Source organism: Furipterus horrens, unplaced genomic scaffold, assembly GCF_987537825.1.
Source record: "Furipterus horrens unplaced genomic scaffold, mFurHor1.1.pri manual_scaffold_9, whole genome shotgun sequence".
NCBI lineage: Eukaryota > Metazoa > Chordata > Mammalia > Chiroptera > Furipteridae > Furipterus > Furipterus horrens.
In genome coordinates this window covers 73,434,653-73,450,437 of record NW_028327179.1, presented here as the reverse complement: position 1 = coordinate 73,450,437, position 15,785 = coordinate 73,434,653, and the positions used below count along the sequence as shown (strand labels likewise).

General features: G+C 35.7%; 1 protein-coding gene across 1 annotated transcript; it reads left to right on the top strand.

Moving 5' to 3' along the window:
- The first annotated feature begins 1,591 nt into the window (after window positions 1–1,591).
- Window positions 1,592–15,495, top strand: SPAM1 (sperm adhesion molecule 1). The gene is made up of 4 exons (XM_090286893.1): window positions 1,592–2,545; window positions 3,384–3,473; window positions 14,501–14,891; window positions 15,437–15,495. The coding sequence occupies exons 1-4, from the start codon at window positions 1,592–1,594 to the stop codon at window positions 15,493–15,495; spliced, it is 1,494 nt and encodes a 497-aa protein (XP_090143019.1).
- The last annotated feature ends 290 nt before the right edge of the window (window positions 15,496–15,785 follow it).

The window sequence follows — 15,785 nt, the reverse complement described above, 5'->3', positions numbered from 1 at the left end:
GGGTGGAGATTTTATTAGTAGTCTAATTCTGCCCCATGTTTTTCTTATATAAAATGATTATGTGGGAAATAAATTTGAATGTTAATTATTTTAATAAACTTAAACTACTCCTTTCCTGAGATACCAGGGACATCTAATCCTTTCTTTATTCCATTTACTTTTCCCAGTCCCCATCATTCAGGTATTGGTATTGGTGATTGGTAGCTGAAAGGAATTAGTTTTTTCCCCCAACATTACTTCAGGTGAATATTTTCTATGTTCTAAATAAGGAAATTTATAAAGGCTTAAACTACAAAAAAATTTAGCTCCGTTACATGTTCTAAACATAGCAGGGAAATCCATTACCTTCAAAGCATGAGGTTATAATAGTTCTTAAGATTTGATTTTATTCTGTCTATTATGTTCACTTCAGAATACTGTAATTATTTTTTCAGCAATGGATAATTTATATGGTACGGACACACGTTCCTGGGGAAAATGGTACAATTCTTACTGTAAATTCATGTAGCAGTATACTACTAATCTAATTATAATGAAAGAATACAGTTTTCTCCTAGAATTACAGAACATTGAAATATGTCTTATTGTAGGTAATTATTACAAATAGAAAATATTAAATAATACTTAGCTTAATTTCTTATTCTTGGCTCAGACCATTTTATTGCACCAAAAATGTGCCATAACCCCTCACACTGTGCAATCAGAATGACAAGACAATCTCACTTACAGACTACAAGAGACCAAACTCATATATTGCTTTTATTAAGCTAGGCCAGAACTAATACTTCTAGTGGAAGAAATAAAGTAATAAAATGTTATATTAACTTTAAACATGAGATTACATTACTCTGAGCTATGACAAAGACTGTTCCAAACAGCACTTCAATTCATCCCTCAATAGGACATTTGGATTGATTCAATAGTTTTAAGCAAATTTTACCTTCTGTGCCTGCCCTCCTTCAAAAAAAAAAAAAAAAGATCTCACAAGTCTATGATAGGTTGTTTTCAGTTTTTGGCGGACCACTATGAACTGATCTTTCAAGAAAGAAGCCAGAATGAGAAGTTCAACTTGGAATTTATTTTTATTTAATAGGCTTTTGCTAAGGCATTGCTTGATGCAGCATTCTACACAATGGGGGAGGCAAAAGGAAAACAGCTGCATACACCTCTCTGCAGATGCAGTAATGATTTTGGAAAATGAGACAAATGTTAACTGTTGTATCACAAATAAGAAGAAATAATTTTATTTATTCAAACACAGGAGCTTTCTATCTTCAAAAATTGAATTAAACTCCCTAAACTTAAAGTTGAGAGCTTGGTAAAGCTTATAATCAATAAAACAGAAATGTAGTATAACAATAAATTCCATATTTCTTTCTTTTTCAGTTATAGATAAAGCAACTTGCAAAAGCTTCCAGACCCATGAAGCAGGAAGAATAATATTTAAAAGTAATATCATTATACCTCCTTACCCATCAAAGTGGCTTCATTCCATGATTCTCTCTTCTGTGCTTAAATCTTGCATCAAACATTTGATAAACCAAAGTGTGTAGGAAAAACTTAATGATTTCCATAGCCATTACTCTCTGCAATGGGAGTGCTAAAGTTCAAGCATATCTTCTTTAGGAGCTTTGCTGGGTCCAATGGAGCATACCAGGTTGTGTTCATCTTCCTTTTGATTCCATGTTGCTTGTCTAAGGATTTCAGAGCACCTCCTTATCTCCCAGATATTCCTATACTCTGGGCTTGGAATGCACCAACTGAACCTTGTTCTAAGAAGTTTAATGTGTCGATAGATTTGAGCTTCTTCTCTTTAATAGGAAACCCCCAAAAAGATGCCATAGGACAACCCATTACATTATTTTATGTTGACAGACTCGGCTTATATCCTCACATAGATAAGCATGGCAGCATGGAGCATGGAGGAATCCCCCAGTCGGGTTCCTTAACAGCACATCTGGATAAAGCTAAAACCGACATTGCCAATTACATGCCAAAAGACAACGCAGGCTTGGCCATTATTGACTGGGAAGAATGGAGGCCTATCTGGGCAAGAAACTGGTCACCTAAAGACATTTATAGGAATCGGTCTATTGAGTTGGTTCAACAACAAAATTCACAACTTTCTGTCACAGAAGCCACCAATCTAGCCAAAAAAAATTTTGAAATGGCAGGAAAGAATTTCATGCTAGAGACTTTAAAACTGGGACAATCACTTCGGCCGAAACACTTATGGGGTTATTATCTTTTTCCTGATTGTTATAATCATTTTTATACTAAACCTCAATACAATGGAAGTTGCTTTGATATAGAAAAGAAAAGAAATGATGAGCTCAACTGGTTGTGGAATGCAAGTACTGCTCTTTTCCCATCCATTTATTTGAATACCTATCTAAGGTCTTCTCCCAAAGCTGCACTGTTTGTCCGTCATCGTGTTCTGGAAGCCATTCGGGTTTCTAAAGTACCAAATGCTAAAAGTCCACTTCCAATTTTTCTGTACACTCGTCCAGTTTTTACTGATGTATCTTCAGAATACCTTACTCAGGTAAGTAAATCAAGGTACGAGGTCTATGAAATAGTGTCCATAAATAGTGTTTTGGGGAATTTAACATCATTAAAAAAAATTTTTTTTTTTATGAAAGTTTATTTGAACTAAACTGACAACATATGCCAAGGGCAAGATCTCGAAGAGTCTGGAAAATAGCATTTTTGCAGCTTAACACCATTTTTGAAGGGAATAAAATTTAGCTTATTTTTTTAAAATAATTTTATTTATTTATTTTTAGAGAGAGAGGAAGGGAGGGAGAAAGAGAGGGAGAAAAACATCAATGTGTGGTTGCCTCTCACGTGCCCCCAACTTGGGATCTAGCCCGCAGCCCAGGCATGTGCCCTGACTGGGAATTGAACCGGTGACCCTTTGGTTCGCAGGCCGGCACTCAATCCACTGAGCTACACCAGCCAGGGAAAATTTAGCTTTTAATATCTTCTAGGAATATGTACACAGTTGGTTCTGTATTATTATATAATGCAAAATAAGAATATGTTTATTTCTTAGCAGCCATGGAAAATTAGGTATTATAAGCAATGTATTGACTCAGTTCCTTTTTTTCCTTTCTTTCTTGGGCCTGATCTCTTGTCACTAGAAGTAACAAAAATAATATAAATACCTGTATTTTTGTTATGGTAGGACAGTGCTGGTGTGAGAGATGGAAATAAATAGTGGGGAAAACAAAAGAAGAATAGTATTTCATAATACATGAAAATTATGTAAAATTTAAATTATTATTGTTGGGACAGCATTCTTAGCTGTGGTGTTACTGTTCTATGTATAACGCTTTCATTTTATTTCTGTCTGTTAACTTTTTTTCTGTCATATTTTCCAGGATGACCTTGTGCATACAGTTGGTGAAACTGTTTCTCTAGGTGCTTCTGGAATTATAATGTGGGGAAGCCTCAATTTAAGCCAAAGTGTGGTAAGTTGAATTGATAAGATATAGATGAAAACATTTCTACTTTTAATGTTTTTGAGGATTGTTGTCGTATTGAATAGTAAATACTATACCTGGCACATAGTAGGAGGTGCTCAGTGAATACTGGCTGAATCAAACTATCTTTCATTTGTGTGGTTATTTTGGGAAGAAAACATTGTACTTGTTTTTCAGTGAGATTAATTGAAGTTCTTTAGGCTACAATCTTAGTTTTCTGACACAGTGTTTTGTGCACTTTTCTATTATACTGTGCTGTGTCTCTTTTTAAAAGAGGTCCAACTAGTCAATATGCATTCATTTGTTCTTTCTTGAATTCATTTGATTACTGTTCATTAAGCACTTATTTATCCATTTAGTCATTCAGTGACAGTTTATTGCAGGAGTCAGCAAGCAAAGTCTATGGGTCAAATCTGGACTACTGCTTGCTTCTTTCTGTACAGATCATGAACCAAGAATGATTTTTACATTTTAAATAAATTTAAAAAATAAAATAAGAGTAATATTTCATAGTATGTGAAAATTGTGTAAAATTTAAATATCAGTATCAATAAAATTTTATTAGAACATAGTCAAGGTCATTTGTTTAGGTGTCTGTGGCTGCTTTTGAACTACAAAGGAATAACTGAGGTTATATCACTCAAAACATCAAAATGTTTACTGTCTTTCCCTTAACAGAAAAAGTTCCCAGCCCCTTGTTTTATTGATTAAGTGCCAGGCAATTGTTTAGATGCTACAAATGTAGCAGTGAACAAAGCAAAGCTTTTGTCATGGACCTATACCCTCATTAGTGGAAATACAACTATACGGTACAATATGTCAGGTAACTGAGCTACAGCTGCATTGAAAATTCAATAAAACAATACAGGCAGGATGAATAGTGATGGAGTGGTGTTATTTAAGATGGGGTAGTCATAGAAGGCCTCTCTGTTGAAGTACTGTTGGATCAGATACCTGATGGAAATAAGAGACCAAGGTTTAAGTGCAATAGCTTTGAGGCTGCAATGTGCTTTTCATGAAAGACCAAGAAGTTCAGTGGGACTGGATTGCTGTGAGCAAGGAAGAGAGGGGTAAAGGGTATGGTCAGTGAGAGGGTGGAGGGTTGGCTGTAGGGCTTTATAGGCCATGGTGGGCTTTTACCCTGAGATAAAGAACCACTGAAAGGTAGAGTAGAAGAGTGGGCATTTCCAATAAACATTACAGAAGAATGACTTAGCTGAGTTGAGAGTAGAGTTTAAAGGAGCAAGAGTAGGAGCAGGTGGCTTGGATCATAGGTGCTGGCAGGTGTTTGAATTTTGAATATAGTCCAATAATAGAATTGAGGATTGGTTGAGGGTTTGGACAAGTAGGATAGATAAGTAGTTAAAATGTTAAAATGACTCCTAGGCTTTTGTCTTGAAGCAGTTATCTCTGAGATGGAAAAGACTTTAAGAGTGGTTTGGTGAGGGCTCAGCAGGGAGGAAAATGGGATGAGGCTGTGTGTGGGCAACTGGGAGTTATGTTTTGAGAATATTAGTAAATTATTCAGTTTCCCTAAGGTAGAGTAAAAGGAACTCTTCTTTATTTTCCACAGGTTATATTTAGTAGTGTCTATTTTAGGTAAAAAAAAAATTTTTTTAAGTATATTTTATTGATTATGTTGTTACAATAGTTCCAATTATTTTCCTCCTTGGCTCCCCTCCACCCAGTATCCCTTTCTCCAGCAATCTCACCCCCCTTAGTTCATGTCCATGAGTCATGCATATAAGTTCCTTGGCTTCACCCTTTCCAATATTATTTTTTTAATTAATTAATTAATTAATTTTTATAACAATAAAAAATAACAATTCCCCCTTCTCAGACTTAAGACCCTTTATAATCTTATAAAGAACAATGAACAAAGGTCTCATGCTCCTCTAGCTGCTTCAAGCTGGACATGATCTTCGTCCTACATACCCTTGGGTCCAGAAATCCCTAATAAGAGTGGGGGTATAGCAGGGAGGGTGACCTTACCACATGGGGAAGGATCTTGCAGACTCCAGGTCAGTTGGCTGTCCTCGGACAATGGCATGCTTGGATTAATAGGCTGGTATCCTTGTTGTATTAGACAATCACTCAGGCAATGAGATCATAGGCTTATGCCCTCTGGTTCAGTTTTGCTCGTTTGTTTGCGTTGTTCATTAGTCTCCTGTATTAGGTGATATCATATGGTATTTTTCTTTCATTGCCTGGTTTACTTCACTAAGCACAATTCTCTCTAGTTCCATCCATGTTGTTGCAAATGGTAGAAGATTCTTCTTTCTTTCTTCTGCATAGTACTCCATGGTGTAAATGTACCACTGTTTTTTGATCCACTCATCTACAGATGAACACTTAGGCTGTTTTCAGAATTTGGCTATTATAAATAGTGCTGCTATGAACATAGGGGTGCATAGGTTCTTTTGAGTTGGTGTTTCAGGATTCTTCAGATATAATTCTAGCAATGGAATTGCTGGTTCAAAAGGCTTTTCCATTTTTAGTTTTTTGAGGAAATTCCATACTCTTTTCCATAGTGGCTTCACCAGTCTGCATTCCCACCAACAATGTGCTAAGGTTCCCTTTTCTCCGCATCCTCGCCAGCACTTGTGGTTTGTTGATTTGTTGATGATGGCCATTCTGACAGGTGTAAAGTGGTATCTCATTGTGATTTTTATTTGCATCTCTCTGATGGCTAGTGATGTTGAGCATTCTTTCATATGTATATGGATCCTCCGTATATCCTCTTTGGAGAAGTGTTTGTTCAGGTCCTTTGTCCATTTTTTAATTGGGTTGTCTGTCTTCAAGGTGTTGAGTCATATAAGTTCTTTATATATTTTGGAGATCAACCCCTTGTCTGAGGTATCATTGGCAAATATATTTTCCCATATAGTTGGTTCCCTTTTAATCTTGCTGATGTTCTATTTTGCTGAGCAGAAACTCTTTAGTTTGATGTAGTCCCATTCATTTATTCTTTCCTTTATTTTCCTTGCCTTAGAACATATATCAGTGAAAATATTGCTACATGGGATCTGAAATTTTCCTCCCTATGTTTTCCTCTAGGACTTTATGGTGTCATTGCTTACATTTAAGTCTTTGATCCATCTTGAGTTTATTCTGGTGTGTGGTGTAAGTTGGGGGTTTAGTTTCATTTTTTTGCATGTCCCTGTCCAGTTCTCCCAACACCATTAGTGGAAGAGGCTCTTTTCACTCTATTTTATGTTTCTTCCCCCTTTGTCAAATATTGGTTGACCATATAGACTTGGGTTTATTTCAGGACTCTCTATTCTGTTCCATTGATCTATATGTCTGTTTTTATGCCAGTACCAGACTGTTTTGATTACCATGGCCTTGTAGTATAGTTTAGTTTCAGGTATTGTGATTCCTCTTACTGTGTTCTTCTTCCTCAAGATTGCTATGGCTATTCGGGCTCTTTTTTGGTTCCATATAAATTTTTGAAGTATTTGTTCTAGGTTTGTGAAATATGTCATTGGTGTTTTAATAGGGATGACATTGAATCTATAAATTACTTTGGGGAGGATGGACATTTTAATGATGTTGTTTCTTCCTATCCATGAACATGGTATGTATTTCCATTTATTTGCATCTTTCTTAATTCTTTCTTCAGTGTTATGTAGTTTTCTGAGTACAGGACTTTTACCTCCTTGGTTAAGTTTATTCCCAAGTACTTTATTTTTCTTGTTGCTATAGTAAATGGGATTTTTTTCTAGTTTCGGTCTCTGATATTTTATTATTGGTGTAAAGAAATGCCTTTGATTTCTGAATATTGATTTTGTACCCTGCTATTATGCTGAATTCACTTATTAGGTTGAGTAGTTTTTCGTGGAATCTGTAGGGTTTTCTATGTACACTACTATCATGTCGTTTGCAAATAATAACAGTTTTACTTGCTGTTTTTCAATGGATTTTTTTACTTCTCTTTCTTGTCTGATTGCTGTAGCTAGGACTTCCAAGACTATGTTGAATAGGAGTAGAGAGAGTGGACATCCTTGTCTTATTCCTGACCTCATGGGGAATGCTTTCAGTTTTTGCCCATTGAGTACAATGTTGGCCTCATGTTTCTCACATATGGCCTTTATTATGTTGAGTTATGCTCCCTCTATCCCCATTTTGCTGAGTGTTTTCATCGTAAATGGGTGTTGTTGGGTGTTGTACTTTATCAAAGGCCTTTTCAGCATCTATTGTTATATTCTTGTGATTTTTGTTTTCATTTTGTTTACGTGGTATATTATGTTTACTAATTTGCAAATATTAAACCATCCTTGCATCCATGGTATGAATCCCACTTGATCATGGTGTATGATTTTTCTAATGTTTTGCTGAATCCTGTTTGCCAATATTTTCTTGAGGATTTTAATATCTCTGTTCATCAGCGATATTGACCTGTAGTTTTCCTTCTTTGTTGTGTCTTGACCTGGTTTTGGAATTAGAGTAATACTGCCTTCATAGAACAAGTTTGGGAGTCTTCCCTCTTCTTGGATTTTTTTTGAATAGTCTGAGAATGATAGGAGTTAGTTCTTTCCTACATGTTTTGTAAAATTTACCCGTGAAGCCATCCAGCCCAGGGCTTTTGTGTGCCTGGAGTCTTTTGCTTACTGCTTCAATTTCACTGTTCTTATAGGTCTGTTCAGGCTTTCTGCTTCTTATTGACTCAGTTTTGGAAGATTCTATGTTTCCAGAAATTTTTCCATTTCTCTAGGTTGTCAAATATCTTGTGATACAGTTGTTCATAATAATTTTTGACAATCTTTGTATTTCTGTGGTATCAGTTGTGATTTCTCCTCTTTCATTTCTGATTTTGTTTATTTAGGTCCTCTCTTTTTTTTTCTTGATGAACCTGGCTAAAGGCTTGTCGATTTTGTTTATCTCTTCAAAGATCTAGCTCCTACTTTTGTTGATCTTTTGAATTGTTTGTTTAGTCTCTATGTCATTTAATTCTGCTATGATCTTGATGATTTTATTCCTTCTACTTGTCTGGGCTTTGTTTGTTGTTGCTGTTCTAGTTCTTGTAGCTGTAGGGTTAGATTTTTTATTAGAGATTCTTCTATCATTTTCAGATAGGCCTTATTGCTATGAACTTTCTTCTCAGGACTGCTTTTCCTCTGTCCCATAGGTTTTGGGTTGTTGTGTGTTCATTATCATTCATTTCCAGTAACTTCTTTATTTCTTCTTTGATGTCATTGTTAACCCATTCTTTATTTCATAGCATGTTATTCATTCTCCATGAGTTTGAATGTTTTTGAGTTTTTTCCTTGAGGTTAATTTCCAGTTTTGTGCCATTGTGACCTGAGAAGATGCTTGATATAATTTCAATTTTCTTGAATTTGTTAAGGCTTGTTTTGTGTCCTACCATGTGGTCTATTTGAAAATGTTCTATGTGCACTTGAAAAGAATGTATATTTTGCTTCTTTGGGGTGAAAATTCTATTTATATCAACTAAGTCCATTTGATCTAGAGTGTTGTTCAATGCCTCAAGATCTTTGGTGTTTCTTTGCTTTGAAGATCTGTCCATTGTTGACCATGGGGTGTGTTAAGGTCCCCTACTATGAGTGTGTTGCTGCCTATATCCTTCCTAAAGTCTTCTAAATTTTTTCTTACATATTTGGGTGCTCCTATCTTGGAAGCATATATGTTTACAAGGGTTATACCTTCCTGATGGATTTTTCCCTTAAGCATTATGAAATGTCCTTCTTTGTCTTTTTTTATGACCTTTGCTATGAAATCTGTGTTGTCTGTTATGAGTATTGCTACCCCAGCTTTTCTTTTCATGTCCATTTGCTTGAGATACTTTTTCCATCTATTCACTTTCAGTCTGTGCAGAGCTTTTGTTCTAAGGTGGTCTCTTGTAGATAGCATATATGTCGGTTATCTTTTCTAATCCATTCAGCTACCCTATGTCTTTTGATTGGTGCATTTAATCCATAACCATTTAATGTTATTATTGATAGGTATTTATTCATTTCATTTGCCTCCTTTGTACTTGTGTTCCTCTTGGTCTCTCTCTGTTTCTTCATCTTCTTAAAGCAGACACTTTAGCATCTCTTGCAATGCTGGTTTGATGGAGGTGTATTCTTTTATCCTTCTTTTGTCTGGGAAATGCTTTATTTCACCTTCCATTCTGAATGACAGCCTTGCTGGATAGAGTATTCTTGGTTGTAGGCCTTTGTTTTTCTTTGCTTGAAATTATTTTTGCCATTCCCTTCTGACTTGTAATGTTTCTGTTGAAAAAATATGATGATAGCCTTATTGGATCTCCCTTGTATGTAATTAATTGTTTCTCTCTTGCTGCTTTTAGGATTCTCTTTGTCTTTCAATGTTGCCATTTTAATTATGATGTTTCTTGAAGTGAGCCTGTTGGGATTCATCTTCATTGGGACCCTCTGTGCTTCCTGGACTTGCATAACTTTTTCTCTCATCAAGTTAGGGAAGGTTCTGTCATTACTTTTTCAAACCGGTTTTTTATCCCTTGCTCCTCTTCTCCTTCTGGTATTCCTATGATACAGATATTATCATGTTTCATGTTGTCCTGAAGCTGTCTTAGAACCTGTTTATTCTTTTTCAGTCATTTTTTATTTTTTTGCACTGTCTGGAAATTTTTTTCTACGTTGTCCTCCAGCTCACTGATCTGATATTCTGCTTCCTCTAGCCTGCTTTTAATTCCTTCTACAGTGTTCTTTAATTCCGAAATTGTATTTTTCATTTCCTCCTGGCTCTTATTGATAGCTTCTATGTCCTTTTTCATGCTGATGTAATTCTCAGTAAGTACCTTGTAGTTTTCCTGGAGTTCCTTGTAGTTTCCCTAGAGTTCATTGTAGTTTTCTTTGAGCTCCTTGAGTTCATTGAGCTTCCACATAATCCATGTTTTGAATTCCATGTCTGATAGTTTGCTTTTCTCTATTTCATTTAGCACTCTTTCTGGGGATTCCTTCTTTCCTTTCAGTGGGGGGTTGTTTCTCTGTCTTCCCATTTTTGTGACTCTTCTTGTTTGTTGCTGCTTCTTACATTGATCTGCACTTCCTGGATCTGCTGGTGACGTCAGATTGTGTACCAGTCTGGGCCTAGGTAACCTGTTGGAGACTGATCAAGATCTACTGCCTTTGTCTGTCTCCTTTAGTTGTTAATCTATTCAATCTGTGATCAGCTATCAGGCTTAAGCACTGAGGGTGGGGCAGATTGATTCCGGTCGGCAGGGCTTTTGATTCCTCTCAGGCTGATGCCATTTGGAAGGGAATGGTCTATCTGCAGTATTGGGAATGAGTTAGCACTGGTACTTGGTGGGCTGCTCCCTCAGTTCTCTCCTCAAAGCCACCACCCCAAGTTCTCCTCAAGTATCTCTAGTCCTCTCTGCCCTCCCTCTGCATAGGTAAAATTTTAAGTAACACTTCTTTTATGAGGAAAAGTGTCTGTTTTGGTCTGTTTTATTGATTTTCTCCTAATGCATTTTCTTTAGTTCAAAATGCCTTTAACTCTCATGGTCTAATCATTTTCTCTCTTTCATTATTTTCATCCTTGTTTAGTTCTCCATGTTAGTGCTTATCTCCCACCTCTTTCACACTTGTATCTTAAAGCAAGAGGAAAGCTGTCACATGGATACCACTGAATTGGAACTGAACTTTTTCTTCTCTGATGAATTTGCAAATAGTGATGTAGGTGCCATAGAGAATGTCTAATACAGTTCATGACCCAGGGGTCTTATCATCTGGCCCACAGAGAAGAGACTGTACTCTAAGACTATCCATATTTTTACTTCATTTATAAAAGCACTTAAGAGAAGTCACCTTTGCCAATTGCTTTCAAGGTAATCTGAGCCCTTCTGCCTGTTTGGTAGAATTCTATTGTCTCAAGTTTGATCATCAATAAAGAGGAATAACATAAAATATAAAACCAGAGAAAGGTGTATATATTTCTTTTGCAAAATTTTTCATATGTCAGAAAATTATTTTAAAATTATAATACACCTATGTATATTTCTAATTTTTATTTGTTGTTTTCCCAGATCTTTCTCAAGGGTTCTCTGCACTGCTTCCTTTTTTTTAAGAACTGAGGACTCCATCCTTACTCTGATGAGGAATAAATTAGGCATTCCTTAGTTAGTAGGATGATGTGACAGACTATTTAATTGTCACAGTTTTTTTACTTTTGCTTTCATCTTAGACTCACATTTTTCTACAAAGACGCTCAGAACGTCTTCAAAATTATTAATACAGGGACAATCCTTCAACTATATTATCCCCGTGGACTCTGTTCTGTATACTTTTGATACATTTCCCAATTCATGATTATTCTCAATTCTAGTTCTATTACTTTCTCTCTTTTTTCTATGTCATTTGTAATCAATAGTCATGGATTATTTGTCATGTTTCTTGAGGTTCACTGACAACTTGTGGAACTCATAATTTCAAATTTAGTTTTAATGACTGGTAAGCAAACCATATCTTTCCATTCTATTTTGTTATCCATTGGTGTGGTAAAACCAACTCTTTTTGGTCCCAGCTTATGAGACCTGGCATTATTAAAAATTAAGTTATAGAAACAGAGTAAAATAAATTATATTAAAAACAAAGTAATAAATGCTCATGATATATCCATTACTTATTCCATTTCTTAGGGTTATTCACATCTATTATAACTATAAGTGGAAATATTACTTAATGATGTGCTACTCCACACCATACTACTATACTGTGTAATGATGAGATACTTGATTCTCAGCTCTGCACTCAGTGATGTCAGATTGGCAGGTTAAAATTTGCCATGGTAGGAGTATTCACACCATGGGTATTGATGAGTGCTATAAACCATGCCCTATCTTTTAAAAAGCCAGATTTAGATCTTTCCAAAGACTATATACCTTGTGTAGGCTAATGATTCTCAAACCATTTTCATGCCTTCACTCCTCCTTTTGCCTAGCTCTCATCTCTGTGGACAACTGTAATGTCATTTGAACTTGCTATGAATTCTCATATATTCTTGGCACTGTGAATACAGTGTTGAAGAATATTGACAAAGTCTCTGCACTTATGGAATTTTTGCTAAAGTTGGAGGGATAGAAACAATATCCACAGACAAAAAATATTTAATGTGATATGTACTATCAGAGAATTAAACAGTTGTTAGAAGTAGACAGAAAAGGTATCTGAGAAGGGCATTGTCTAATTAAAGCTGCAATCTGAAGAACAAGATGGAGTGAACCATGTTAGAAATTAGAAGAAAGAGAATTTCAAGCAGAGGAAAGAGTAAGTGCAATTTGAAATGAATTATCATGCTTGTGGAACAACTAGGACATCTAAGATAGCAAAGTGGGTGAGGGAGAGTTGTACAAGAGGAAGGAAGGGTTATACCACATCAATCTATATACAAGTCAAGAGAAGTTTAATTTTATTCTGCACACCATGCACAGCTATTGGAGAGTTAAGAGATTTTCTATTACTGTCATAAAATTACAGCAAACTGTGGTTTAAACAACAATTTTATTATCTTACAGTTTTTTAGATCAGAAGTCCAATGTGGAGTCTCAGGAGGCTAAAATCAAGTTTTTATCAGGGTTAACTTCCTTTCTAGGGGAGGAACCTCACTTGCTCATTTGGGTTGTTGGAACAATTAATTCCTCTTGGTTGTCACAATAAGATCTCTACTTTCTGGATGGCTGTGGCTAGAAATACAGTGTCTAGGGGTCACTGTATTTTTAAGCTTTTGGCTCTCTCCTCCAGCCTTCAAAGCCAGCAATGCTGGGTTGAGTCTTCTTTTTACCTTTGAATTTTCCCTCCTTATTTTGTCTATTGTTTTTATCCCAGCTGGAAAATTTCTACATTTTTAAAGACTCATGAATAGATAGATCTCATCCAGATAATTCAAGATAATCTCCCCATCTGAAGGTCCATATCCTTAAACATATGTGTAAAGCCCCTTTTGCCACATAAGGATACATGGTCACAGGCCCTTATTCTGCATACCATCGATGGTCTCACCCCAAGTAAGGTAAGAAGAAACAGATTCAAGTGGAAGCTGCCAAGATGCCTTGACTCGCTTATTGACCTACCACCAGTCCCTTGGTCTGCTGAAAGACTAGCACAGTGAGCTCACTCAATGATATTGTTTGTTGTTCATGAAACAAAGTGGCTATCTTCTATCTTTTCAAAAATACAGTGTTCCAAATTTAGAATGCACTAGTCTCAAGATGAATCATTTTAGGTTACTCACCATTCATACTCTGCCAAATAAATATATTTGGAAAAGAGCTATTATAATTCACCCATAACCTGAACTATACATAAGATGTAATATAAGGTCTACTCAGGCAAACCTGTTTAGTTGTTTTGAGCTAGCAATTTAGAAACTACTTATTTCCCAATGCTCTTTAAATTTTTCAGAAAAATGCATGATACTTATTACATTTATTTATAATTTCTTGAAGGCTAACTAATGATACACTGGGCCCTGTGATAAGCATTTTTATATACTTATTATCTTTTTATCTTCACAACAACCACATGAGATAGATGCTATAATTATCCTTAATTTACAGATGATGATGTTAAAGCACAGCCAGGTTAATTAATTTGCCTAAGGTCACCCAGATATGAAACTAAGGTTTAGAAAGCTTGAGAGATTCCCAAGTTGTTCACACAGCTAGTTATTAATGGAACTTTGGCTCTAATCCAACCAGGACAGATGGGTCCCAGAGTCCATTCTGCTCCCCACTCCCCATTAGTTTATGAATTATTGAGGAAGACCAAGTATAAGGTATGTTAAGCTTCAATAAGTCAGTTATTTCAGTGGCATAAAATAGCATGTGAAACTTGCAAATATTATAAAAAAAGAATAATTTTGCTTATTAAGGTAAAAAAGATGAAATATTTTCTAATCTTTGTTTTGTGTGTGTGTGTGTGTGTGTGTGTGTGTGTGTGTGTGTGTGTTTCTTTAGCAATTCCCTATTGCAATGAATTAATTCACATATGAAATAACTTGGATATTGATATGTTGGCCTTATAATTTTATAGGACACCTGCACAAAACTAAAAGATTATATGAAGACTACATTGAATCCTTACTTAATCAATGTTACCCTGGCAGCCAAAATATGTAGCCAAGTGTTTTGTCAGGACCAAGGATTTTGCACAAGGAAAAACTCAAGTTCAGATGACTATCTTCACCTGAACCCAATGAATTTAGCTATTGAAATTAGTGAAGATGGAAAATTCAAAATACAAGGGAAACCTTCAAATGAAGACCTACAAAACTTTGCCGAACATTTTCATTGTAGTTGTTATGCCAATGTTGACTGTGAAAAGAAAGTTGATATAAAAGACACTCATACTATTCATGTGTGTGCTTCTGAAAATGTTTGTATCAACACTATTCTAAACTCAGAAGATGAAATATACCATTCAAGTACAGCTTTAGTGCTCTTTTTATTATTTTTAATTTTTTTTGAAAATGAATACTATGACATGAAAACAAGATTTTGAAGGTGTCAGAGAAGAATTTTGATGGTGTCTTGAAAGAGACAATGTGTCTATGGATTTGAAGATTGAATAACAGCTAGGTGGTGTGGAAACATGAGACAGAAGGAACTTCAGAAGGATGGAACATTGAGTGTGGTTTTTGAGTGGTATATGGTAGGTGATGGACAGATGATGACTTTAAAATAAAGACACTCTCAAACCTCTTCACCTGCTCTATTTTTTTCCATGCACACATAACATGATTTTATTTCCCATAGCCTCTCTATAATGTAAGCATCATGAGGACAGGTATTTGGTCTGCTATATCCACAGTGTGATGAACAGTATCTGGGACTTAGTAGGTGTCCACTAAATATTTGTTGAACAATTAAAAGCATATGGGGAACTACTAAAGAATTTTAAGTGTGGGAGTTGTCCTGACCACTTGCCATAATCTGAGTTCTCTTGGACCAATGCTGCCCTTTTCTTTAGCTTTGTACTGCATCTTCCACTCCAATTATTATTCTACTGTCAAAGCCATCTTTTCATAAGAAATCCATGAAAGCCCTGACTGGTGTGGGTCAGTGGGCTGAGCATTATCTGCAAACTAAAAGTCACTGGTTTGATTCCTAGTCAGGGCACATGCCTTGGTTGCAGGTCAGGTCTTCAGTTGGGCATGTGTGAGAGGCAGTTGACCAATGTTTCTCTTGCACATTGATGTTTCCTTCCCTCTCTTTCTCCCTCCCTTACCCTCTCTCTATAAGTAAATAAATAAATAAAGTTTTGGTTTTTTTAAAGAAAGCCATGCAAAGAGGCAATTTGATAATCATCTGTAAACAAC

Coding starts and splice junctions, on each gene's coding strand:
- SPAM1 (XM_090286893.1), top strand. CDS start 1,592: ATGGGAGTGCTAAAGTTCAAGCATATCTTCTTTAGGAGCTTTGCTGGG. Junction 3,474..14,500: donor TCAATTTAAGCCAAAGTGTG/GTAAGTTGAATT, acceptor ATAATTTTATAG/GACACCTGCACAAAACTAAA. Junction 14,892..15,436: donor AGATGAAATATACCATTCAA/GTACAGCTTTAG, acceptor CCTTTTCTTTAG/CTTTGTACTGCATCTTCCAC.